The 27,540-nt window shown below is 42.9% G+C and overlaps 1 protein-coding gene across 1 annotated transcript in view; it reads right to left on the reverse strand.

Annotated features, from left to right (window-relative positions):
* ANKRD6 (ankyrin repeat domain 6) overlaps positions 1 to 27,540 on the reverse strand; it is a 93,812-nt gene that overhangs the window by 7,770 nt on the left and 58,502 nt on the right. Inside the window, exons 4-11 of the mRNA XM_061460298.1 lie at positions 26,193 to 26,458; positions 15,521 to 15,619; positions 7,491 to 7,589; positions 6,723 to 6,821; positions 3,484 to 3,582; positions 2,361 to 2,459; positions 528 to 626; positions 215 to 292 (exon numbers count right to left, since the gene is read on the reverse strand). Of these exons, the coding sequence (XP_061316282.1) occupies positions 215 to 292; positions 528 to 626; positions 2,361 to 2,459; positions 3,484 to 3,582; positions 6,723 to 6,821; positions 7,491 to 7,589; positions 15,521 to 15,619; positions 26,193 to 26,312 (792 nt within the window). The 5' untranslated portion in view covers positions 26,313 to 26,458. The remainder of the gene's footprint in view (positions 1 to 214; positions 293 to 527; positions 627 to 2,360; positions 2,460 to 3,483; positions 3,583 to 6,722; positions 6,822 to 7,490; positions 7,590 to 15,520; positions 15,620 to 26,192; positions 26,459 to 27,540) is intronic.

Here is a 27,540-nt window from a genome sequence, read left to right on the forward strand (position 1 = left end):
GGGATCTCTGACAGCGCTTAATGCTGTGGAGGCTTAATCTGCACACCTTGCTGGCCTTGGGGGCTGAAAAGCTCCACATCAACATACCCGAGGCCAGCACACAGTGCCAGCAGAAACACAGGCACCTTTCACAGCAGAAGAGGATGTGACTTCTCAAGGTTAACTGGACTCAGCTCCAAGTGTATGTGTGTACTGGGGAAGATCTGTAACGTACCTGTGATGATTTAGTGAGGAGGAGTGCAACCTCAGGGTTATTGTGCTGTCTGGCAACCTCTAGAGGGGTCTGACCTGCCTGAGAGGAAAAAGAAAATGGCATTTCCTTCCAAACAGAAGCCCCTGGAAATGTGGGATTTCTCCACCCAAAGTTAGTACATGCTCTGTGCACAAGAGTGAAGTTAACTAACTGCTTTCATTTACCCCAATTTAATTCAGCTCTAACACCCAAATTACTTTCTACCAGCGCTACAAAGAGCGTTGAAGGGAGTCTGCATTAATATAAGTTACCAACAAAACTCTGTGCTGCTTACATTGTTGACAACGGATGTGTCAGCCCCTGCCTCCAGCAACAGCTTAACCACCTTCCTGTGATTGAGAGCAGCAGCTACATGGAGCGCAGTATCCCCTGCCTGCAAGTCAGAAAGCAAAGAACAACGGTGTAACACGCGTCCTTGGGTCTCACCCTGCAGAAATCACACCTCCCTAAAAGAGGCTCAGAGCTCAAGAGACCTGCACTCATTGAGCTGAAATAAGGCCTGTTCAGTAAGAAAAATAGAATTAGGAGGAAGGGGACAGGAAGGGGCAGAAACTACTTCAGGGCAAGGACCTGCTTCAGCCTGGTTTTGAGAAACGCAGCTGGGGTGCTGGTGATCTGGTTTAACTGAAACAAGTGATACACAATGCAGCTGGGAGGCAGCCCAGCTCTACCACCAGCAAATGGATAAGACATCAGAGGGCAGAACCGGTTTTCCTACCACATCCTTCTCTTTTTTCCGGGTTTGATTATTTGGTGCACAGATGGTCAACTCTCACGTTACTCAAAACCAGCCAGGTAGGTACAAGCAGTGTGGTGGCTGGTGTTCCCTTCAGGAGATTCCTCAAGAAAAACAGGGTTTGGATGAAAGCCAGGAGCGATCCAGGTCCTGCATAACACACTGCCCTGCCCTTGTCCCAGTACAGACAGGTGAAGACAGCTGTGATCAGATTCGGGCACCACTAACACAGCAGCTGTTCAAAGGAGACGGGACACGTGGATGTAATGCCTTCCTGTCTCCTCTGCCTTGCATTCTGCCTTCAGAAAACTACATCTTCTTGAGACTAGTGGATGTCTGCTGCTTGTCACTAACCTGGGTGAGGTGTATTCATAAATAAAATAATTATATGTGCAAATATGGAACAACTTTGGGTAGTGCTGGGGAATGGAGGGAAGGGGTGTCTCTCTGGGCCAGGTTCACACCGGTTAATCTTAATATTCAGTAGCTCATTTTGCAAGTTTAAAGGCTCATTTCCAAATAAAATTACACAGTAAATTCAACATACTGAAACCCTTTTTGTTTGGTGTAATAGCTCATATCTGAGAAACAAGATTAAATGTACACATCAGAAAACATCTTTATGATGCTCAACCACACATGGAAAGTTTCCCAGGAGCGTGAGACGATGCGGTTAAGCACCACATAAACTATTTATTTAGCAGATTTAATACATCTTAATGTACTAAATCCATTCCCTTCTACCACACAATTAGGCTATGCTATAGGTATAAAATCAATCACTTCTCTATAAACAGCTATGGATGATTAATCCTAGGTTAGACTGACCATTACTTTGAATTTAAAGCATATTTTTTCTTCACTTTTATGTTATTTCAATTCCCCATGCTGCAAATGCAGCAAAGAAAATTATTCAGAGGAATTTGCACTTTTGTAGTATCTGAATATTAGTGAGTTCTGCTTTACAATGTCTCTGTAATGGCCACAGGATCATTAAATCCTAGTTACAGAGGAGAAAATGGGCCCCCATAAAACAACCAAGTCTCTTGCCCAATCCCATTCTGCTAAGAACTGATAAGGCCCCAAGTGCGCCAACTCCTAACCTCATGCCGCTACCGTCCCAGACCCCCTTCCTATTACCAACATATGATTGCAGAACCTCATAAATAGGCAATGCTTTAAAGAAATGATGCAAATGTGATGGCAAAATAATAAACCACTTTTATGCTATTACTTTAAGGCTGTTCTTAAAAGCATTTGGTGGTACAGTGAAACACAGAGTGAAGTGGGATCACTTGGGTAGGAATCCCTCTTCCCAACAACTAGGCATATGCAAAGGGCACAAAGTCACAATGAGGTTCATGCACTGACCTGGTTCTTTTCATGGACAGAACAGAAAGCACTGAGTAGCACCCTAATGATGGGCAAGTGATTATAACGAGCAGCCACATGCAGACAGGTATCTCCTGCCTGCAAACAGAAACAAAGCTCTGAGCATGTAATCGCAGTAGTAAAGCTTGCACTTGTCAAGGCATTCAAGGATGAAACAATCCTATTAAACCAAAGAGAGCAGCAAGTGCCACACACCTCCACTGAACAGCAGTGCTGTCTCCTCTGCAGAACAAAGCCTGCTATCGCAGTGGGTGTGTGTGTGTGTGTGTGTGTGATTTAGCAAGAGCTGGGGCCAGGCAAGCTGGTGTAGAAATTCTTTAACCACTGGTGGGAAATACTGGGATCACAAAATGCTGCTTTCCTGCACTACAAAACCTGATCTACATTTTTACATTAAATCTGTTCTTCTGAACCACAAACCAATGTGGTCTGGACACTCAATGGTGCTGCACATAATGAATAAATATGGGAGCGGGGGACAGAGCAGCATCCCCAGGAGGGGTGGCACATGTGCAGCTGGCACTGGGAGCAGAGCCCCATGGGTTTCACTTTGTGTGCCTCTGCCCACCTTGCTATCAAGCAAGGGACAAAAACATCTGGCTTCCTTCTCATTATAAAATAGGAGGAAAGCTGTCTGAAACTGAAGTCACCTTCTACCTACGTCATGACAGATCGACACACAGTACACATGATCTGTCTCAATGGGGGCAGGTCTGAAGACTTTCACCAGTCTGGCATAAAAACCCTTTTAAGTCTTTCATCTTTCTGAAAGAAGAACCCTTCTGCAGAACTGCACAACAGTGTATGAGTCAGACCATCAGGACCTCGAAAAGCAGGGAAGGACCAGCTGTCTCAGTCTGTGCAACAGCAAAACCCCCTATAACTCCTTCCATCCCCACTCAAGAGACGGATACAAGTAGTACATTGTTCAGTCCTATGAGAACCATTCCTGCACAGGATGTATACAATGGTTTGTTAGTGGCATTTTTCAATAGCATTTATAGCAAAAACCACAGCTGAAAGTATTTGAGTATTCCCGAAAGTTAAAGTAACAGCTAAAACAAAGGCACACAAAAATGAGCACGTTCGTTTCAAAACTCACGTTGTTTTTGAGGTCTGCTCGAGATCCTCCAAGTAATAAAACACGAGTGCTCTGGGAATGGCTGTTCTGGCAAGCCAGGTGAAGAGGGGTGTTACCTGCCTTAGAGAAACACAGGAAAATATAAAAGTCGTGGTTAGAAATTGGACACGAGCATTAAAAAAAACCCTCACAGCTCTTCCCACAAGAAGATCCCACCAGGAAGAGGATAATGGTGCTGTTATTTTCCCAAAGATATGAACTGAATGAACTTGGAGACAGAAATACCCTCTTCATCCTGTGAATTATTTATCTGGGATATAATAAAGGCAGTTTCCAGGGGGTCTCACATGTCAGGATGCAGATTTTAGGCTATCATCGGGAAGCTCCAATGTTCAGAAAACACACCAGTCTCCATCCAGCATGAGAAGGTTAAAAAAAAAAAGCCACCCAAACCCCAGACAATCACATGCTAAGATTCCTGAAAGGAGCAAACATGCAGCTTTTACGGACAGAAATGAAAGAAGAGGTTGCTTGTCTATTGTCTTTCTAGCACTGTGAAGCATTTTATCAGTCTGACAAGTTTTTCTGGCAGCATTTGGCTTTTGTTGGCTTGAAATTGCTTGGGATTTTTGGCTCCTGGGAACTAGAAAAAAAATCAGCTCAGGTGACTAGTTTTCCCATGCTTACTATGCTGCCTGTTCACTTTGATTATGTCCTTTAACTTGTTCCCCATGCTTTCAAGACACAGATCAAAGCTGCAGGGTTTGAATTACAAACAGCCAATCCTTAGGTCTTCAGTTCCGCATTACAGACCGTTTCTCTAAGCTGTGGCAGACATGGACATTTTCTTTCTCAGCTAAATTGCATTTAAGTGTCAATTATTTCCCTCCTGGGTTTACTGCCTCTGCAATGCCTTTATCATGTGGTGTTTAGAAGGTCAGCCATGGTGGGAAAGCAGAAAGGTCCTGTACAGTTGCTGAGGGCAAGGAGTTCTAAGCTGGGAGAAGTCATGGTTCTGGTGCCTGGGGACAGGGCTCACAGAAGAGGCTCTCCTCAGCTTCCTTGAGAGGGAGAGTGGATCCAAGTCGTACCAGTCTGAAGGTCTTCACTGGTCTACTGAATCTTCACTAGAACATGCAGACTGATGGAGGATCTACAAAGAAGGCTACAACTGATCTAACAGGATGATCTACCACAGCAGAAGAGTTTCATTAAGCCAACTTGACTGAAAGTAAACCGCATCTCCAGGGTGACTGCTGTACAGGAGGAATACGGCTACCCAGGTGCATTCCCTATGCGTTGTCCCTTCTTCAAATGCCTGCTTGAAATGCTTTTAAAACTTGCCTTTAAAGTCCTAGGTGTTCTGTCAGGCCTCTGCATTTCACTTCAAGGCAGAGGCCAGCCAGGCAACTGAAGATGGGAGTCATCTTCAATTGCATCGTCCTTACATACACTGTGGTCAAGGTGCTGTGCTGCAAGAAGTGCATCTGTACAAGTGTTCCCAGGACGTATCAACCAGGAGTTACAGAATATACAGTCTCAAATCCCTCCCACCTCCTGCTGCTTAGCAGCGTTTGACAAGTCTAACAGCCTGTATCTGTCCCAGCCAGCCAAAAATGGCATGATGCTCAGGTTTAAGTCAACAGCCTGTGTATAGCGTGATCCTGCCTATGGCACTCAGCCCTGGTGTCTGAAAGTTTCTGTGTAGTCATCAATAACATAAGAATTTGAGAGACCAGAGAAAACATTCTGGGATTAGACAGAGTAAAACTCTTCATCTGCCTTGAAATCAAAAGAGGTAGAAGCACGAGCATGTGTGCAAGCATGCACGATTCCTGCATTTTTCAGCAGCTCCTGAGAATAGATCCTGTATATTAAAAAACACCCAAACAGTGAAATGCAAAGGGAGAGGATGTCTTACCCTATGGGTGAGACATGAAAGACCAGCACAGGAGCTGGTCATGCAGTGTTAGTCTGCCAGTCATACTTCAGACATCAACCCTGCTGAGCTATTCTGTGCACGTGCTTTCCAAGACACGTTGTCCCCAGTTGACATAGGCTGTACTACAAGCTAAGTCTTCTGCTACCCGGAGGCACCCAAGCATGCCCAATAACCAGACTTGCATCTTAAACCCGCACTTTGCAGAGACATGTACATATATACATAGACAAAGGTATTGAGAGATGGGAGCATAATAAAGTCAAGCATGGGAAGTTCCTAAAGTACCTTTGATACAAATCTAGGTGAACATTACCACAAAAACAATTCCACAAAGAAAAATTGAAATTGGAACAATATAAAAGAAGGAATACATATAAAACAGTATCACAGATCATGTAATTATGGACCACAGAGTGACCATGATTGTACGTATACATGTGCACATACAGAAACACCGTGCCCAGGCAACGTGCCTTTTTACTCATAGACTTTGACCAGCTCTGTCCTTTCTTCACTAGCCACTCTCAGTTGTTGTTTCATTTACCAAGACATGCTTAGAGTTCCCATACAGTCAGGCCAAAGCCCTCTCACCTGCAACGAAGGACATGGCGCCAACCATGCAATCTGACTGGCCTACTGGCACAGTCGTCCAAACGCCAGCTCAGCTGACACCACAGGCTGCTACTGCCATTTCCATGAATTTCTGAATTACTGAAGTCTCCACAGGTTTTACAATTAGAGTGGAACTAAAGCCCCTTGGCTCTGTCCTTCTTTCCTCTAAACTGCTCTCAAGGTATCATGAATACTAAAAGGAACATAATCCGGGTTCATTACAGGATTTTGGTAAGAGTCTACACTATTATATTAGGAAGAACTTTCTAACAAAAGATATACTATTTTTTCCCCTATGTGGCTTACATTCCTTTGGCTGTTTGATTTCCAAAAAACATACTGGCTTTTGAAAGCCATTTTCCTATTAGGACAATTCATTTTCATTTTAAATCACACCAAGCACAATGACTACGCTTGGTATAAATTAAAACACCATGGAGACTTCCACAGGAATTGCAGCATTCCTCAGCTGTAATTAATGTATCATTCAATGTGCTATTGAGTTCCCTCTGCCTCAGCTGTCAAAATACGAACTCCCCAATGCCTGTGGAGGAACCATCCAGGCATAATAAATGCAAAAAAAGAAGAAAAAGAATCCCACTCAGTAGGTCCCCACCTACTGAGAAATGCCATGGCCACACATTGCCAGGGCTGAGCATCAGCCACCATACACTAGAACTGAAAGCTCCTCCCGCATGGGTCTCACCTTGTTCTTGGCAAGAACGTTGGCTCCTGCTTTAACGAGCACTTTGGCAGACTGACTGAATCCATGCCAACAAGCTTCGTGAAGAGCAGTGTTCCCATCCTGCAGAGCACACACACAAGGAGAAGGTTAGCGTCCTGTGTCCACCACACGCAGAGTAACGTTACATTTAGAGCTCAGCAGCTGCACACCCCGCTGCTCTCTTTACAAATAAAACCATTTTCCTTTCGTACCAGTTTATTTTCTGTTTCATTTTTACAAGAGGGTAAAAATATTGTTTCTTTCATTTGAATCTTGGAATTAGTTATATTTACTCCACAACTAAATTTACAGCCTGGGATTGTTGGTTTCTAGGATAGTCAAAGGAAACTGTGCAGTGTTTAAGTAGGGCACAGTATGGTTGTACATTAATTTCTCCCTTAAGGAGCTAAGAACAGACTCTTAAACTAAAAACTACCATAGAATCATAGAACAGTTTGGGTTGGAAGGGACCTTAAAGCTCATCCAGTTCCAACTCCCCTGCCATGGGCAGGGACACCTTCCACTAGACCAGGTTGCTCAAAGCCCCATCAGCCTGTTATAAAAAAAAATAACTGAATCAGTAATTCATATTGAAAAGATGGAACAGTGTTTTTCCAGTGTAACTGTTCCAATTACTTTCAAAGCATCAGATACTTACTCAGGAGTATAAACCTTAACTTTGTTTCTGAGACCTTAGTCTTACTGGCTGGCAAAGCTGCCATCCTACAGGGCTTTGCTTTCACCCGTTACCTTGTCTTGTCTGTCCAAAGCACACCCCTCTTGAATCAGAGTTGCTATAACATCGGTGTTCCCTACAACAGCAGCCCGGTGCAATGCTGTCTGATCACCCTGCAAAAGAAACAAGTTTGTGATCAGTACCATTCCCACCTCATTCTGACTCAATGCAAACCCATACAACACACACAGGGGCTGCATCTTCAACACAGGTTGTGTTTCAACTCAAGCTGCCTTTGAAAATAGTCCTTGTAAACAACTGTCATTAAAGTTTCTAAGATTAATGAATTTATTGAAAGTATTAGAGAACTACAAACCAACTGCTTAGAGAAGTTTGCAAGTCATCACAATCCCATATACAGGTTTGAAAGGCACTAAAACCATGGTAGTATTAGAAGGCACTGAATCTAACACATTTGGCACAACGTGTCTAATAATCAACAGTATCTGTACGGAACTAAAGGGAATTGCAGGCTGCCGTAACTCATCATAATGATTCTCCAGTACTTTCACTAACTGGATGAGGCTCTCCTGTTTTGGCTCTGACTGCTCCATTAGCCCTGCTTAGGATAAGGAGCATGAGATGAGAGTGGTTGCTTTAGCACCTCTGATGAGTTTACTAATTAGGGCTAAGAGTTGAGGCAATTTTATGATGAAGACCACAACTGCAAGACCCATCAGCTTCAAGCAACTGAGCATCTTGAGGTCCAAATGACTTTCATTTCTCATTGACTGGCCACATAACAGCAACAAGAAAGCTTCTTACATTGGTTTATTTCCTTTATGGCCAAGCTCCCAAAAGAAGTGATGCTGATGCAGTCATCTTGTTTGACTGCCCACCTATTGTGCCCCTAACAACTGCTGAACTCATTCGCTGAGCTATAGAGCCCAAGATTAATCTTCTACAAGAATTCCAGAACCTGAAGACTGAAGAGACATGAACTACTGGCCCTACCTATATGGGGTTATCCATATATTTTTATGCGCATGTTGGTGAGACCATGATAAAAGAGAGGGAATAGAAGATTTATGCAGCAGCATGTAAGACACCGACCAGTGGGAAAATGAGCTGCGGTAGCTCCACTGCTGCCACAACAACCAGCCTTGGCTTTCCCTTGAAGATACTTTGAACCTCCAATGCTGAAGCACAGCCTGAGTCCAGGCACAAAGACTTAGCTTCAAAGCTGCACACATCCCCCTTTTTTGGGGATGAATAAACAGAGTATGAATTCAATCCTCTTCTGCTGATCTAGATAATGCTCACCAAAACCCACAGAGGGCAGAGATATGCAGTGTATCCTGAGGAAGAAAAGCTTGCAGGAAGCTAGCCCTAAATAGGTTCAAAAGTTCTCTGCTACAAATCTTTATCAGATGACGCCACATTATACTGAATACTAAAACTAGAGAAATTTCTGTATTTTCTGTCCTACAGTCTGCACATCTTAACTGGATAATTTGAATAATTTGTTCTCAAAGGCAATTAACAGCTGACTTTAAAATCGCTCTTGGTGGGTTTCTTTTGTGCTAATGACAGCAAATAGTTATTAATCCATAAAGGAAAATTAGCATTGCCAACCACAACCTTTCAGTAACCCCTCAAATGCCAACCCCCTCCCCCCAGTAAACCATTAAATTGGCTTATAATCATGAAGTTGCTTTTAAAAAATTGTGTTGAAGGATTTTTGTTTAAATTTGCTATGTCCGTGTTGTCTCTAGAGGTCACAGACTCTTATTTTTGTTCTTGCCCCTATTAAGACAGGAAATGTGTTTTAAGAGATTTCAAACAAAGACAGTAAATGTCACAGGAACTGGGACTTTCAGACAAATACAAAGTATTGGAAAATTGACAACACTGCAAGTTCTCTGAACCTGTGTATCTGTTCCACATTTAAAGCTAACCAACACGTTATGGAAAATGTCCAAAATATACCATCTCATAAGTGCAAGTGCCAGTTTCCAGTAACTATTCCTACACAGAAATCTGCTTGCTAACAAGCTGGGAAAGTACTTATAACCTTTTTTTGCTAATACATGGTACCGATGACAGTAGCTACTGCAGCAATGGGTAATGTGGACAGTGCAAAGGTCATTTTAGCTGACTACCACGAAGTGGAAAGTAATCCATCAACCTATCCCTGCCAACTGGTATTGCTGCACCAGCAAACCTCCAGAAAATATTATAATAAAGACTAAAACAAGATGACATCTGCCAATGTGATGGATAGAGCCTGAACAGTGAACGGTTGGTTCCTACTTCTTTAGAGTCAGGAAAATTGACTGTGGAGAAAACCAAACTAGAGGCAGGAACAGACTGTACTGGATTTAGTTTATAATTAAGGGACTTCTTGCTGGGCTAGTTTAAAGGCTAACAAGAACCTCATCACAGTAACTGCATTGCAGTCAAAGGCCATTCAGCTTTTTGGGGTTTGTCAATACAACAGCTACGTCTAACGGCACCTCAGTTAAACTAAAAAAAAGCACATATTTGGAAAGCAGGAAGCACACCTCACTGCTCCTTATCGGAGCCTTGCTCATGTGCTGGAGGACCACTCACTGGGACTGCAGAGCAACACAGGGACAGCTTCAGCCATGCCCAGGCTTTGTCTCATACTATATTCTGGTCCCCAGAATGGAAGCTCAGGCAGGTGAAGGGAAACAAGTCCCACAGATCGAAGGTGAAGGGAAACAACTCCCACGAATGGCAGGCTCAGGGGCTTCCTGACCAAGGTGTGAGCATTGGTGCTGACATCCTCTTTATGCAAGTACAGTGAAAGCCAAGCATTTAAGAATAAGATCCAACCAGCACCCTGACCAGCTAAATAAATACCTCATCGAAGTAACAAGGAGTGTCAAAGGGCATCTCAAACTCTGCCTCACCTGCTGCAAGGCTCCTCCCCATGAAGACATGGCAGTTATCAATGTCCTGGAGAAGGTCCCTACCACCCTCAGGCCCTTCAGCCAGCAGGGCAGGAACTGGTGAACCATTCCCTTGGACCTCATCACACACAAGAACCTTAAACTGCTTAAGGTGCCATGGAAGCTGAGCCACCAGACCGTGATGGCCTGTGTGTGTGAGTCACTGAGCACTCAGCCACAGACAGCATAGCCCACCTATAAATAACCCCACCGGCTCCATTGTGTTTCTAACCTGCCTTGCCTCCCCTGCAGCAGAGGAGCAAACCCCAGTCTTGTTGCTTATGGAGTCAGAGAAAACCAATGACATTTTTCACAGTGTGAATTTTCAGACAGTGCAATCACTGACTCTTTTTATTAACTGCTAAAATAACTGTCTCTGAAAGCACTCATCGGAGTTCTACCTTTAGCAAGGCATTAGGGGCTGCTGCAGAGGCTCAGAGTGTAATTACACCAGTAACCGTGTATTAACTGCCCAGACTATTATGTTGGGCACAATTTATGATGCTATTTGTAGGTTATTTATTCCTTAGGAACAGAGAGCAGCTCAGTAGCAATGGAGAGAGATAACACCTCTGCTGTGGCACACAAATGTGACCTTGATAGATACAACAGCCTGACTAAATGCAGGTGTGGCCTGAAGCCAAAAAAGACACTTAGGTGCTTAAGCGAAGTTTGGTAGAAGTAAGGCACTTAAGTCTTCACTGGTGCATCCTGAATCCCCTTCCTAGCCCTGAAAGCAACTCAAACTCCAGCATTTTCCCTTCAACACCACAGATGTCTTGGCTCGCACAGGTCACTGCACCCAGAGGTTATGGTACTCACCCAGCTTGACTTGCCATGAAAGCACTGCTGTGTCAGAAGAGCTCCACTTTTAAGAAATATGTTGGTATTCACTGGGCTAGAGAGAGGGAGATGCTGGAAGATTGGGATAGGAGTCTGCATTCTCTGCTGCATAGGATGTGTGACTGCACATCCTGACAGCTCTACCTATAACGGGTCTATTGCACAGCAAGGCCCAGCATCAGCAAGTACGTTTCCAAAGTGTGAAACCGTGCTTTGTACAGAGAGCTTAAACACCTGCTTTCAAGGGAGGGTTACAAGCTGGGGCTCCTGAAGAAAGGCAGATACATGGATCCTGACCTCCACTGACTATGGAGCTACCCTTTACTGTAGCAGCTCTGTGTTGGTTAGGCTGGGGGTGCTTGCTCAGTGTCCTGGTGTTTGCAATTACCTCCTCGAGTTTCCTCATTTACTGACTAAATTAAAGCAGTGGATACAACCACTGCGACCAGGCTCCGGGGAACTGGGTAGGCATCTATTTTACATCTGAAGTTCACCCCAAGGGAAGGGAAATAACACAACTTACAAAGGGGTTTCAGGGAGCTGTTCCACTTTCTGCCATCAATCCTGGGTATTGGAGTCTCTATTATAGACTCTACTGTCCAAATCTGATGAGATTTGGTTTACACCAGTTTGTAATACATATTACCTCTTCCTCTGATTTAAAACAAAAAACAAACCCAAAACTATAACCACTATATTTCGTTTTCCTACACACTCCTATTCTGCAGAACATCCATCAATTGTACCATCTCCTTTAAAGCCCCTCTCCAGGGTCACACTTTGCCTCCTCATTGTCTTTGCATGTTTGCAGAAATCTAAGAAAAACCTGTCTTGCTACAGGAGAATTGCACCAAAATAACCAGCCAAAACTCATGCCTTCAATCCCCAGTACAAAGTGCTCGATGGCACTTGCAAAGTCTTATACTATGAAATCAAACCACTAAATTCATGTTGGAAAGTTCAAAATACAGCCAAGCATTAAATCCTCTCAGGAGCATCCAAGCATACATGGGCGTTTTGAAGCAGCTGACACAAAGACAATTGAATCATGTGCTCTAGTGTTCCCCAGCGTCACTGCGCTGCTCTCCTCCTCCTCTGCTGAAGAAAAGCAGTCATCATGACACACAGTAAGAACTACTTCACTCTGAATGATCAATGATGATGCATGACCAGCAGAAGTGATCAAGGCATGAAAAAAAAATTACAAATGAAACAGATTACAGCTTGAATGGACTGGAACGGGAGTACAGGAATAAGCCACTCTGCATACTTATATTCAGCTAGAAACCATTATGAACCACGGGTTCCTGTTCCATGTGAAATTCATTTTCTGCTTCTTAAACTGGAGCTTCCAGAAAGGAAGTTTCGGGGCCTCAGGCCTGTATTTTAAATCAACTTGTTTTCCCAGAGAGCACATAGAGGGCAGGAGACCTGCTGTAGAGCACCCAGCACAAAGCCTGCCATGCAGTCATGCACCACAGAAGAGCTCAGCCATGCCAGACCATCGGGCCAAGGTTTTGCAGCATGCAGACAAGCGAGACATCAAGCTCAAGGCAGGGTTGATGTACAAGGTTTCTAACCTCCTTCTCTCTTTCTGATCTTCTAGGTTCTTTCCTAGCCTTTCTCTTCTGGTTTTTCTTATCTTTTTCATCCTTGATTTCCTTCACCGGCACAACCTTCTCCTTGACTATTTCTGAGGTGTGTGCTGTGTGGATGCTCATTGACCATTCAGAGATAGCATTGGGATCCCAGTAAGACTTTTCAGTATTGGCAGGGAGAAGGAAGGAGTTAGCTCCCGGGGTGGCGTACTCTACAGAGCTGGACTCCACCGGCTGAAATTCATAATAATCCCACTCCAGGCCACTGGAGGTCATTCTTCAACTAATTCTTACGGCTCTTACCGTGGGTTAAAGAATTTATCTGTAGAACATGAAGTGAGTGTTTTAATCTCTCCACAACAGGTAGCAACTTCCAACACGTTTCTGCTTATCATGTGGCAGATTAAAAGTTAGTCTTGCATTCATTCATTAGCCAGAGAGTCAACTCCAACACAAAATGTGCTTACGTTTCTCTTGTTATTTAGAAAAATAAAATCTAAATCAGCATTTTAGAAACTGGAGATGTTATCACAACAATGCCACAGACAAAAATCAACTAAGTAATGTACTTTTCAATTAAATATGATACCCCCCACTCTTACGAGTTAATCTTTGAACCTAAATCTGTATTCCTGAAAAACAGCAATTAAACATATAGATGTTAATCAACATTGAAACTAAGATGCCCTCACTGCCAAATAAGCACACAGTAAAAGGGACCAAAGGCATCATCAACAGATGTCAACTAAAATAGAATACAGATATATTCTGTGGGGCATAAATAAAGAGTAAAAATTATTTTTACGAGTTTAAACAAAAAATATAGAACCTTTTTGAAGACCTATGTAAAAGGAAAGCAGAAATATTTTAGTTAATACCTTTCACAAGCAAAAATCTTCACTTGAAGTTTTAGCATTCCCCTTCCTCTAAGACAAATCCACACGCACTGAGACTCTGCAACTCCTGAGGCTCTCCTCAACCCCAACCAAATTACTAGCACAAAATACAGAGCTAAAATCTAAATACATTTTAAAGAAACAGCATCTGTGAATCAAGCATGCATCTATTCTGTTCAGATTAGTCACCACATTTAGAAGCGGTATGCAGTTGCTATGAACAAAGCCTCTGCAAAGCTTGCAAGGCAAGTGAAATAGGGCTTCTACAAGCTATGTACTTCTCCAGTGCAAGACTCTGCTAAACCAAAATGATGCTATACACTGATTTACTGTTTCTCCATTATGGCCATCACATTTACATATAAACAGCCTAGATCTTATTACTAGAGGATTACAAAAAACCCAGACTTACTCAAAAAATAGTTTTCACAGAAATCCAATTTGACCAAATTGGTGGAAGCTCTTCCATTCTTAGAGCAGCAGCTTGCTTTTCTCTGACAGTACTTGTAAACTACCTGCAATTTCTCCTAAATACCTGATGAATCATTTTTGCAGGGAGAAGTCAAAAAACATACTCAGGATACATCTGTATAAACTGATACTCACATTACACTTGCAAATCTGCTCCATTTCACAGATGGGCATAGGGAAAGAATAAAGAGCACAGGAAGCAAAGTTTCTTCCTAGAAAAACAAGATTCCCAGTAGCAAGCTGGCTGCACCCGTACCCCAGTCCTAAGCTTGTCAGAAAGACTGCTCCCATCTCACAGGGAAGCTACTCAGGCAGAGAAGGAAACCAGTCTTACAATTTCTACAGACATTTAAGACTCTCTAGATGCAAATAAATGCCTAAGGGGATTTTCAAAAGGCACCTAGACATTTCTACTGTATTTTTAGTAGCCATACAAGTGCTTCTACAAACCACCTTTGGACCTCTAGGTCCTTTGAAGACTCTGCATCTTACTTATTACAGGGGGAACAAAAGCAACCCTTCCTCAAAGTTGTTCCAGCATACTATGAGAAGTTAGCAATGAGTCTGAAGAAGTCATGGTTTCGTGGTTATTCAACTGATGTTGTGCATTTCAGCCTACACCTTTGTTCATCACAGTGAGGTAACTAAAACTGTGTTACTAGTCACTCCAATGTGCCTTTAAGCCTCGTCCAAGATCAAAACTATACTTACAGAAAACTGAGAAATTCCAATAACTTACATATTTTACCAAATGAAGACAAACTACCATTTGCTAAATTCAAAGCTGTTTTCATTGTGCTGCTGCTTCACCACACAACAGCCTCACAGATTTGACCATCCCCACGTCGAGCACAGCTGCCAACAGGATGATTTCCCTGTGACACTGCACAGTGCTCCAGGCAACTGCTCAATACTCTATTTGCTGCAGTATGTGTCTATACAAAAGCATCTTCTACTTCAAGCAAACATCACAACAGATCACGTCTCCTGCCTGATGTCCTCCAGTGGGTTCCCACAGAGTACAGTGAGCTCTTATTTCACTCCTGCACCAAGTGACAGATAATGACTTTCACTGCTACTTACACCTGCCTGACACAACCAGAGCTCTCATAAAGCTCAGCAGCTTGAGCAAGAGGACCAAGCTATTCACTGAAAACCAGTCTATTTTACATTGTCTCCCATGCAGTTTTATATCTCCATATCAGAAAATGGAGAAACATTTTGTTTTCATTTCATCCTACTTCAAAGAAGTGACAGTCTACTGCTACTTGCAAATTACCTTTTCCCCCTCCACCCAAGCAAGAAGGTTGTATCTACTTACATCATCCTGAATATCCAGGTCACAACCTGCCTTCAACAAAACCCGGACAACGTGGAGATGACCCTTGTGGGCAGCAAGATGCAGTGGGGTCCGGCCATGCTATGAACGTGAAGAAGACAGTAATAACTTAAGATCAATTTTTATGCATGGTAGTTGAACAGAATTTTTATCTGCTTTTCCTCGTTCATACCTCGCTCTCTGAAACCTGCAATAGCAGCAACTGACATATATTAGTGTACCAAAGGCTTCCCCTTAGTTTTGTGTATGCCGAAAACTCCTCTCCCTTTTCCAACATTTCAGTTTAGCCCAGTGATAACCAACAAAAGGGATATTACATTGACACAAGGATGCCCCCTTACAGTTTTGGATTTGGCTTTGCTATCCATGCCTGAAGAGAATTCATGGCCCATTTTTTAATTTTCCTCTGGAGTGCAGAACTGTCAACCACTTTCAGCTTCACTCAGTAGGACCAAGTTGCAGTAGCAGCGGGCTAATTAATATATTGCAATGGGTACCATCTTTGCAATAGAAATAAGAATCGATGAACTGTTGTGTATGACGGATGCTCTCCTTAGAAGGAATGGAAGACCTGTGGTCACTTCCTGTCACTTCAAGTGTACAACAACCAACATCCTTTTGCCAAAGATCTATCAGGTTGGTTTAGACAAATTCTATTTTTCAACATTGCTAAGGTCTAATCTACATGAAAGTAAGAGTACAAAACAGTCATGCAAAATTCAATCGATAGTGTAATTAAGGACCTTTCCCTAATAAACAGAAGGACAGAAAAGCTTTAATTAGTGAGATGGATACACGCTGTATGGCTTTAGGAGGAAAAATAAAGATGAAATTTTACAGTAAAATCAGTTTAAAAAAAAAGAATAAAACAACAACAAACCTACATCCTCCCAACAAATGAGTTAAAAAAAATCTAAGTGAAATGAGAAGAGGAAAACAATAGTTACTCGTAACTGAGCACCACTCCATCATCCTTTGACAGATTTTAAAATGAAATATTTCAGGAAGAGGGGAATATGCTGCTTCTCCTAAAAGAGGCATAAGAATGGAGACTTAGAGAGGGAAGAGATTGTAAGAGGCAGTATGGACAACCTAGAAGAGCTACAACAAGCCATTCCCTAAATATGTAATCCATACAATCTGAAAAACTCACAAGGGAGGATTGAGAATTAAGTACTGCTCTAGGAAGTGTGTGTGTGTATGTATCTATATACATAAAACCTCAAACCTCAACATGAAAAGCAACTGAAACACTCAAGAACTGTTAAACAGCAACACTCTAAAACTGTTTCATTACAATTGAGAAAACAGGATTTCAGCCCCTGCTGAAAGCAGAACATCTTCAGAAAGAATCCCATTTTTTCCACTAGGAATTTTATGAGATAAGGAGGAGTTATGTATAATAGATAGAGGTGAAGAAAAACGTATCGATTTCTTCATTACTGTTAGTGTTTTCTGTTTTTCTACCCCATGATTTATCCTGCAAAGGAAGATAATCAGCCCTAATATATCACCTACAGAGGGAGAAAACACCATGAGAGCTCACTGACTACTAGTGGCCTCAAGTAAGTAGAAGGCAACCATCAGCTCTCTGAGGTTTTAAGCAGCTTCTCCAGCAGGAAAGCCTCTTCAGGTAAATAAAAAGCCAAACTCAAGGCAGGGTTGTTTTCACACAGCAAATCCCAAACCTGCATAACTGGAAAAAGCCCCAGGAATTCAGCCTCTTCAGAGCAAAAGGGAAAACCAGTGCCGAAATCCACAGAACAGCTGGGGACAGAATATCCATGTCATTACTGAGTAGCTGTGCAATGATTTGAAAACATTAAACATTGATTAATTCTCCTACACTAACACTGATTAATTGTCCTGCATTATTGATCTGAGGGGCCAGATCTAAGGGAGAAGCACTCTTGACACACTGGTCTCAAAACCCCAGTGCTGGCTCCAGTTAGCAGCAGAAGCTCATTCCCACATGGGAAACTTCCACTCCTGCCCTACTGAAGGCATGGAAAGGGCTTGCTTTCGGCTATCACCACGGCTCCTGGGTGCCATCCAGCCTACCACCTGGGAGTTTCTTGCCTGACCTGGTCACAGGTCCCTAAATGTTCTGCCCCTCTGGTGAAGGGCACTGAGCTGCACTGAGCACGCCTCCTTCTCCATAAGCCTGGAGGAGAGCCAGGGCTATGTCACAGTTCTGGGTAACTCAACAGCAAGAGGTATAAAAGTCTCCAGGTAACATGGGGGGAAAAGGGAAAAAAGAGAAAAGAGGGAAAAAAAAAGGCAAGTCCGATTAACAAATCATTCTGAGCTATGAACAATATGTTTGGATTATGAGTATGTGCTCCAGCACGTTCATGGTTATGGGTTCTGACTTTCTACATTACTTAATAGCAATAAGTAAATCACCTAATCCAGGCCTCTCACTTTCTGGCAGGTTACTAATATATCATGAAAACAAATAATTGCCATCTGTGCACAGAGGAGAAAAAAATCCCAAAGAAACCCAACATGAAGCCAGCTCCTCTTCTTTAAAAGGAAAAGAGTGTCAACTACACTAATATATCCCAGCAGGGAAACCTTCTGATAAGTTAATCATCTCTAAACACTGAAAAAATGCTGACATGCAGCCAAAGGTACTGTGCTAAAAGTAAACTATGAAAGCAGAGTATATCTCAATATGAGGGACAGGTTTTCCTCACCCAATACACCCTCCTAGGCAATCACCACACAGAGTAATCACCTAGGAAGTACAAGAAAAGAAGACCTGGATCACACAACCTTCACACGCCTGTTCAGTGCATTAAGGCACATTAAAATAAAGGCACCCCAGGAAACAGGATTACCTGAAGGATGCCCCAGGGAGCACCAGGGTCTCCTGTCACTAGGACCAACCCGTCCCTCATCCTCAACAGGCAGCCTCCCCATGCTCATGGCCAGCCACAGGAGATGGCCAGAGGAGGAGAAAGCACCTGCTGGAGAGCTGCAAGCAAGGGCTAGCTACTTGGCTGTTCCTGTCACTCAGCAAACAGAGATTCACCTTAACTGTGCATGTCCCCTATCATCATCCCCATGTGTTCAGTAAGTTCAGCCAAGTTCCCAAAACCCAGGGTTTTGTTAAAAAAAGAATAATTGAAAAAAAAAAACAAAACCCAGTGTTACTGAAACAGAAAAATAAAGGATTTTTTTTTTTTTTTAATTCCAGAGAGTTTGTTTGGAGATTCTCTATCCAAAAAGAGAGACATCCAACCTATTGAAGACCCATAGAGAGAGACCTTCGGAGACCAGAGCTATTGCATACCTGAAGTCCTTGAGCACTTCCCACTACAAAGGGACTATAAATGAAAATTATGACTGTAATGAGAATGGGAGTGGGAAGGAGGATCAATTCCAGCACATTACACTGATTAGAGGCTCGGGCTTTTGGAAAAGCTCCTATCATCTCAAGATTAATCATAACCCTGCAAGAACAGACACTGCCAGACTTTCTTTTTCTTCCCAGTAACATCAAAATGAGAGCAGAGATGGGCAGTACAGCTGGACAGTGTTCCAGCACAGGCAATGCAAACACTGGAAAACACTCCACCCACCTCCCCACACAAACATACACATATGCACACAGGTATTTAAGTACATATGCATGTATGCACTAATCCAAAACAAACTGTGAGGGAGAGACAATGTGATCTGTATGCCCCTCATGTTATGATGAGAAACCTGGAGCACAGCAAGCTTTGGAGATAAATGTTCAATGGATCCAGGCTACAGCAGGAAGCCCTAGCAGCAACAGCCAGAGCTGCTTGTGCCTTCATGTCTGTAAGTCAAACCAACAGACCACAAAGTTTTACTCTCACAATAATGCATACTCAAAATATTTAGAGGCAAGAGAGATGATGGCAGACACACAAATTTCGCTGTCCATGTCGCTTCCTTAAAGACATTTCGCACTCACCAGTGGAGCATCAAAGAGTGGATTTGTATGAACACGCAAGTGGGTCCCAGCAAGAAAAAATTACAGAATCAGAGAATGGTTTGGGTTGGAAGGGACCTTAAAGCTCATCCAGTTCCAATCCTCTGCCACAGGCAGGGACACCTTTCCCTACACCAGGTTACTCAAAGCTCCATCCAACCTGGCCTTGAACACTGCCAGGGATGGGGCAGCCACAGCTTCTCTGGGCAACCTGTGCCAGGGCCTCACCACCCTCATAGTGAAGACTTTTTTTCCTAGTATATAACCTGAATCTCCCCTCTCTCATTTTAAAACCATTCCAACTTGTTCTGTCCCTACCTGCCTTTGTAAAAACTCCTTCTACAGCTTTCTTGTAGGCCCCCTTTAGGTACTGGATGCTGCTCTAAGGTCTCCCTGAACAAGAATATACAAATGTCTCCTGGATGCTTATTGCAAGGAGACCCTAAACCTAGGGACTGCTTAATATGCAGATTACTGACTTAAAAGCTTGCGAGCATTTCCAAATGTCAACTGCAACAGCTTGGGTGTTAATACAGAAATACATATGAGAGACTGCTGCAACCTGGGATTAATGAACCAATAAAGCAGTCATTCATATAAAAAATATGCAATTTGGACTTCTATTCAAATGTATAGAAATGCTTCAGTGGGCAACAAATCATACAAATGCTCCTGTGTCACAGGCTTATTGACAAAATAAATGGGACTACATTGCACTAAAGCTGCAACTTCAACACCCCTGACATGCTGCTATAGCTATGGGGAGTATCAGGTTGCAGCCAAGCACAGTAAACAGCCACATTGAACTTCATCAGTAAAATGGAAGGGTAGGGTTTATGTTTGTATTTAATCTGTAGTCTAACTTCCAGGCATTGACAGGCAGCTGTTGATACACAGCATTTAAAGCAGAATTTTCTGAGAGCAGCTGCCAATGTATGCACTCTGAAACCAAATCAATGCAGGGGGAGGCTCAGCACCACGAGCCACATGATCTTTTGTCGTGTTTATTTGTAGATACCTTTACGCAAGTACATTCAGTTTTCTATCTCACCCTGCTCTTGTGCTGCACAAGGACTATTACTTATTCATCCATTCTGCACATACACAAAAACATGCCTATCCACCTTTTATTAGAAAGCTTGAAAACAAAAACCAAGTCTTGTCACACTGATGACTTAAGACTGCTCTCCATGAATAACCCGCTCACTCAGGTCAGTGGAAAGTTTCTCATTGACCTCAGGAGGCACTCAGTAAGTCCTTAAATGTTCACTGCCTCCCTTTTCAGTTATTTTTATTGTTTAAAACAGACACAAGTAGTTTTTCAAACTGAAGGAGCACAAAAATGTGAAAGCATTAAAATATATATTGTGTTTGTTTCCGTCTTAAAGAGGGGAAAAAAAGCAATTGTTTTAAAGAACTCAACAGGCTCTGAAGTTGAAATTCTGATGGCAAGAGTCCAAGTAGCTCAGCATTACAAAAGCGATGCCATATAGTAGGCTTGTAACTACTAATTCAAACGTCAAACAAACAAACAGAATTACTGAATCAAAACAGAAGCACTACCTTTTGCATTTCTATGGGTTTTTTCCAAATAATCATCCCTTCTCCACAGACTTCAATTTTATGGCTATGATCTTAATGCTGTGCTCTGCAGAAAAGCTATATTCTGCTTCCCTTTGACAAAATATTCATAAACCCCATGGTGCTGTACAAGTTACATTTAAACTGCCTGTACTACCTTTATGTCTTTCTCTAGCAATATTTTTCACGTGTAATAGAGAAGCGGGACACTCCTCTGTGTGTGCTTACTAATACACACCTTTTTCTGGCCTTATTAATTCTTGCTATTGAACATTCCACACTGTGCTGCAACACCCCAATGAAACCCAACACCCAGGAACACTTCTGCCTTGGAGAGCTGTAGTGCAGAGATGGAGACCTGGAAATTTCATCTGTGAGCACTGAGCAAACTGACATTAATGGATGCCATTACTGCAAAGTGCCTTACTTCATCAAGTTGATGCCTGGAAGGTCAAATCCCACTTCTCTCCATGCTCCAAGCACCATTCTGGGGGCAAGCTCATGAGAAGAGCTGATCTGATCTGAGATGTCACTACCACCGCTCCTCTGCCACTCGTGGGGGTCCACAGCCCTCTCCCTAACCTATCCCAACTCACAAAATCAAACAAAGAATAACCCCGGAAAACAACATACTGGGAAGACAAGGCAGAGCAGCTCAGCAAAAGGCCCAGTGCTTTCATGTCAAAGATGCAGCTGTCAATAACATTGCTGAAAGAAAGCTCTACTACATAAGGACTAAAAGAAGAGACCAGCTTTCTTGCTTGGAAGAAAAAGACTTAATTACACCAAGCTCAGTTCTTAATTTTCCATCTTTTGCAGCATATTCACCAAAATACTTTATAAAGGCACCTGCTTGCGGGGTCAGGCAATTTGTATCATCGTCTGGGGTATTTTTTTCACTTACCATAAAGAAATGCTGTAAGTTTCACACTTGTGAAGAACATCAGATAAAAAGGCACAAAAATGGAAATTACCCATGAGCACTTTGTGCCATGAAGCCTCTGCTGAGTGCTAGGGCCATCTCTTCCTTGGCCACAATCCCGCCTGGCTGGTGACAGAGATCCCAGCAGCAGGACAAATGCTTGATGCACGTACAACACAGTGCCACCAGCCCTCTCCCCCTCTGGCCTCTCTAACGTCAGACTGTCAGCAGCAATGTGACCTAGTGGCCATCAGCTCTTCTCTACATATTTTTAAAGGCCCCAAATCTGGAATGAACCCAGTATCCCTTACTGGAATCAGGGAGAAGCACACTTCCATATCGACTTCACCTGCAGAGTTGCTAGTGCTGCTGCCAAAACAAAACAAGTGCATCCCCAAGGAAACACTGAAGTGAGCACCTGGATACACGAATTCTCCACTGAACTTTGTTTCTTTCATATTCTTTCTTCTTCTTAAAGGAATCATCTACTTAGAGGTAACAAGAATTAAATACCATTTTGCAGCTGAACTGCTGTTTACTGAAGCAGCAGTTAACCATATCATATGACCTTCCATACATAAAATAAATATAGAACTGGATGAACTTGTCAGCTATCCAGTATTTAACAGTACTTTGTTACAGAAAATATCCTTCACTTTCCTTCAGCTATGCTCAACCCTGTTTGAATAAAGGACTCTCTAGCATTTAACTCTAGACGCTGGTCACTTCAAGCTGTGGCTCTGCATGGTGTTTTTCACAAGAACTGGTTTGAGCTTCCAGATGTGTATCAGAAAAACAAAGCATAAAGTGATGTGGGAACTTCTTTCTCCTTTCAAAGAGCTTTGTCTCTGCATGTCTTCTTCCAGTAAAACTGACAGAATTCAGCAGGAACACCGGCTGACAAGTACAAAAGCCTTTTGAAGCAAATCCCTAGAATTTAAAACCAACCTGACAGAACAAACTGAAAACTCTGAATAAAAGCATAAGACGTACAGGTAAAAGACAACTAAGGCATGTACGTGAACAAATTTATTTTTATGCATCATTTGCAAGAAGTTTTATCATGGGGAGAGGACTGCAGGTTTCAATTTATCTGAAAGCTTGGTCAACAGTTCTCCACTACAACAAGCCTGCCATCTAACTTCCATTCTAAAATTAACAATCCCTATTGTCCTGGGTTCAGCAGTAGCAGTCATGTTTCTCCTCCTTGGTAGCTGGTGCAGTGCAGTGTTTTGACTTTCAGCTCGGGAACAGAGCTGATAACGATGTTTTGGTTTGGCCAAGGACTTTGTGAGCCTCATGCTCTGCCAGGGAGGAGGGGAAGCTGGGAGGAAGCAGAGACAGGACACCTGACCCAAACTGACCAAAGAGGTATTCCATACCACAGCACGTCATGCCCAGGAGGTAACTGGGAGTTAGCCGGAAGGGCTGGGAGACTGCAGGGTTGGAGGAGGTATCGGTCAGAGCTTGGTCGGGCTTGGGGGGCGAGTTATCAGTCAGCGGGTGGTGAGGTGTTGTATTCTCTTCCCTTGTTATTTCCTTTATCATTATTATCACTGGTGGTAGCAGTAGTGATTTGTGTTATACCTTAGTTACTAAACTGTTCTTATCTCAACCCGTGGGAGTTGCATTCTTTTGATTCTCCTCTCCGTCCCTCCGAGAGCAGGGGGAGGGCAAGAAAGGGGGGGAAGTAAGCGAACGAATTACCTGACTGGGTTTAAACCATGACACCTATCCAGAAAGCAGTTCTTATTTTTCACCTGTTCTGCTTATCAAAAGACTGCACAAGAACCTGGCTCTCTGATGGCTAAAAAATCCCTTTACATTTCCAGTTAAAAAGTGAGGCTAATTTATACAGGCTTGCTCCTGTGACAACCTTGTTGTGACTTTAAATGTTTCTTTATCCTACCAGCTTTTATGTGTCACCAGATTAGCAAATCAAGCTCTTACACGGTATGTTTATACAGCCTTTCATAGGCAAATATGCACATGGTCTCCTATGCAGCTAGCTGGCTACGTGAGAGCCAGATACAAACTGGATGCTGTGTAGACCTGCATAGGACATTACTAAGCCTGAGCTGATGGGCTTTGACGAGGGCAGCAGCTTGGTCTTACACCTCTTGGGTCACATTAACCTCACCTCTATCTGGCTCAAAGCATGGAAAGAATGAGTGCGTACTTCCAAAATACCCCAAGCACACAAGCCTCAGTTGCTCCTTTGAGAGCCTCTCTACTCCTCTGTGCACTCCTCCACAGTCTTGCTGATCTCCTGCCTTCTCTTTCGAGCAGGGCCTATCACCAAGCTACCCAAGTACCTCATCTGTGCTGTCTGCCGATGTGCTAGGATGCATCCAGAACGACAAGAGGGACAGATTTTGTCATCCCCCTCCCTGGGTTCCATGGGGATGACCTACAATCTCTAGGAAATAGCTACAATCTTGTAGTAAGTACCAGGTCAGCTACTGTGATGGCCTCAGAGCTCACCAGCAAGCTCAGCTTCCCAACAGAAACACCAACACTCTGCAACTGGGTGCAGTTTTGCAGCCAAATGAGCTTTGCTTTGATTTTGCATGCAATGGTTGAACAATAAAGGGAGCGCAAGAAGCCACCTATACTATACAGGAAAAAGAAACCTGGCCAACTCCAGTGAATCTGTATTTCATTAAATTAACCTGATTTTGTGTTTGAAAGTCAAAGCTACACAATTTGCTTCTTACTGTAATTAACAGAAGGCATTGATTATTGCATAATAAACCACCTTAACAATGAGGAAGTGTTAATTTTGCATTGGAATTGTGGATCATGGCAACTAATTTCATGAAATAGTTAAATCAGTGGCATGATTATTCTGTCAACAATGACAAAGGATGGACATTTTATATTCAAAAAATGTGGAAGCGGGATCTGAAATTACATTAGTGCACAAATTTATGCAAAGCATAGCATCCTTTCAATCATTCTCGGTAGGTCCCTTAGCAGTTTAAAAACTCATGATCTTAAAAATTTCCCAACCAAACAAAAAACAGCCACAAACCCCCAAGCTACCATTCAGACATCTGTAAGTCAGTATTTCCTGATCTATTATTGACTACCTTTAATACCGGTTCATCAGCTACAGAACTTCTTGAACAGAGCCAAGCAGGCATCTTTATGGGACCACTTATGTTTATTACATCTGTGCTTTGTACCTATCAACAACAGGCCACTTAGTTTTGTCAAACAAAACCTACAAACACCAGTTGTCCTTGGATCACTCCAACTTTCAAAACAAATACTACCTAGAACTCAAACACTGCAAAGGGATTGAAAAACAACTGTCACTGACAGATAAAAAAAGGAAAAGACAAATTACTTATCAAATGTACTCACGTTTGCTTTCTATCTGTAAATATTAGCTCCCATATATATATAGTGTTCAAAACCAATGGAAATACAAATAAAGCTAGATATGATGGAAAACAATAGTTCATCAAAACAGGATGTCCCAAACGTTATGTTAGAGCTCTAAAGATCCAACTTGCCCAATTCTTTTGAAGGGTTTTTGTTGATCAAACCTTCTATGCAACAGCTAATTCTATCTCCTCTTCTATATGCTAGTATTATTTATAACATGTTGAGAGTCAGAAACAGATGAACATCTCTGAACTATCTTAATGTCTAAGCAGAAATACTTCAATGCTGACCTCATCTCAAAGGTACAGGGAACACAGTTATACAGGTATAAGAGAGGCTGCTGTACCAAGAGATTTCAGTGGCAGGAAATGCTTTCTGCATGCCGTTCCCCTGTGTGACAGGTGGCTCCCCCCACCCCTCACTCAGAAAGATGGCTGCTCTGAACCACCTTCCCTAGACAGTGATAAATAGGTCCACTCATCAGCTCACACAGTGCTCAAAAGTCAATGCACGCTTTGAAAAACATTGCATTAGAAACGTGGCTCTATTGACACACCACGTTTCTAAGGACACAGCATTCACTACAGCTGCATCTGCTGGGAAGTGTGTAAATATGAGACATGTACTACACTGTAAATTCACATGAGCTATTTGGTATAAACCTTAAGGAAATCTAAGCACTAACCCCAGTCACATTCAGACTGGTAAAGCTACAAAGGCATTTTCACAGACAATGGTCTAGGAGTTATGTTAGTTCCCAGGGATTTCGCAAAGCGTTTTTCTCTTGTTACCTTGGTAACAGCTACCTTGGCACCCCTGTTGATAAGCTGCACCACATTCTCCACTTGGCCTTTGTGGGCAGCTACAAGCAGGCGTTCTGAAAGCACGGCAACCACATCCTGCTGGCTCATGAATTAGGAGAGACAGGTTTTCACAATTCCTCGGTCAAAAAACAAAGGCTTGGGATTGGTTCAAGCAGCATGCAGACAGGCAAGGAAGGACCCCAGCTCCTTGGACACTGACGTTACTGATGTTACTGCTATGCCATCCTCTGGACCTGTGGAGCAGAAAACAACACTGCTGTAAGCAAGGTTTCAGAGACAGAAGCACTGCAGCAGCTCCTCCCTTGTCATTTGCCTTGGCATTGCTTTGGAAGGGGGTCACAAAAAAGCCTCAAAGCCTCCTGAAGACACTGTATTTCTGTTGCAAAGCAGAAGGATACAGACAGTATCACATAATGTGCCCTCAATCCCCTAGTTTGGGACAAAAATCCTTAAACTTCCTGAGAGCTTTTGGCCTAACCTGTACCTGTGTGGCCCCCTTTCATTCCATCCTTCCCACTGGGTTTCCCAGACTTGAATTAGCCAAGGACAGGTGAACTACATCCACTGCTAACAGTAGCTCAGCCTGCGTTGGCCAAAGGAACAAGAATATGTTATAGTTACTGGCTGCTGATACAAATACCCAAACCTCTGCAGTGGAAGGACTGAGTGCAGTCAGCAATTAAAGGCAGCTGACTGCTCCCTCATGAGTATAAAATGCTTCACAGCCTTGCCCAAGGACACCTCTGGGAGGGATCATGACCTGCAACTGGGAAACACTCATTTTTGTTGTCAATGAGAAATGATGTTCCCCCTGCAGTGCTGGCATCACACCCCACTGACCCCAGCAACAATTCAGATGTAGCACTCATCACACAAAGTTGTGTGTTTTTCTTCCTGGGCTCCCCTGACCTGTTCCGTGAGCCATCAGAGCTGAAAAAGGATTTCTGACATAATTCCAGAAAATGCATCCACAGATCACTTTTAAGCTGTAGGACCCAGAACCTGCCCATTCTGAGAGGGTTCAGCTTTACCTCTGCTTTTCACACATGGATATTTAACTGTTTCAGTGCAGAAAAAACACCTTCAAGATAGCCAGTGTGTATCTAGATGATTTATCTTTCTCTCTCTTGAAATATCACTGCACTTCTCCTTATCAGCTACCAGTATTACAGGCGTTGCACAGTCTAAGTAATCACTACAGGGACTAGATGATCATGGAGATTGATAGCAGAATACAATGCCTCTCACCTTTACATTATTCTTTTGAATCCATCTCAAAACAGCAGTAACTAAAAGTTATTACTAAAAGCTGTTA

Source organism: Pezoporus flaviventris, unplaced genomic scaffold (assembly GCF_033815535.1).
Source record: "Pezoporus flaviventris isolate CSIRO_AGI_PZ_B2104156 unplaced genomic scaffold, CSIRO_AGI_Pfla_v1 ptg000031l, whole genome shotgun sequence".
NCBI classification, from domain to species: Eukaryota; Metazoa; Chordata; class Aves; order Psittaciformes; family Psittacidae; genus Pezoporus; species Pezoporus flaviventris.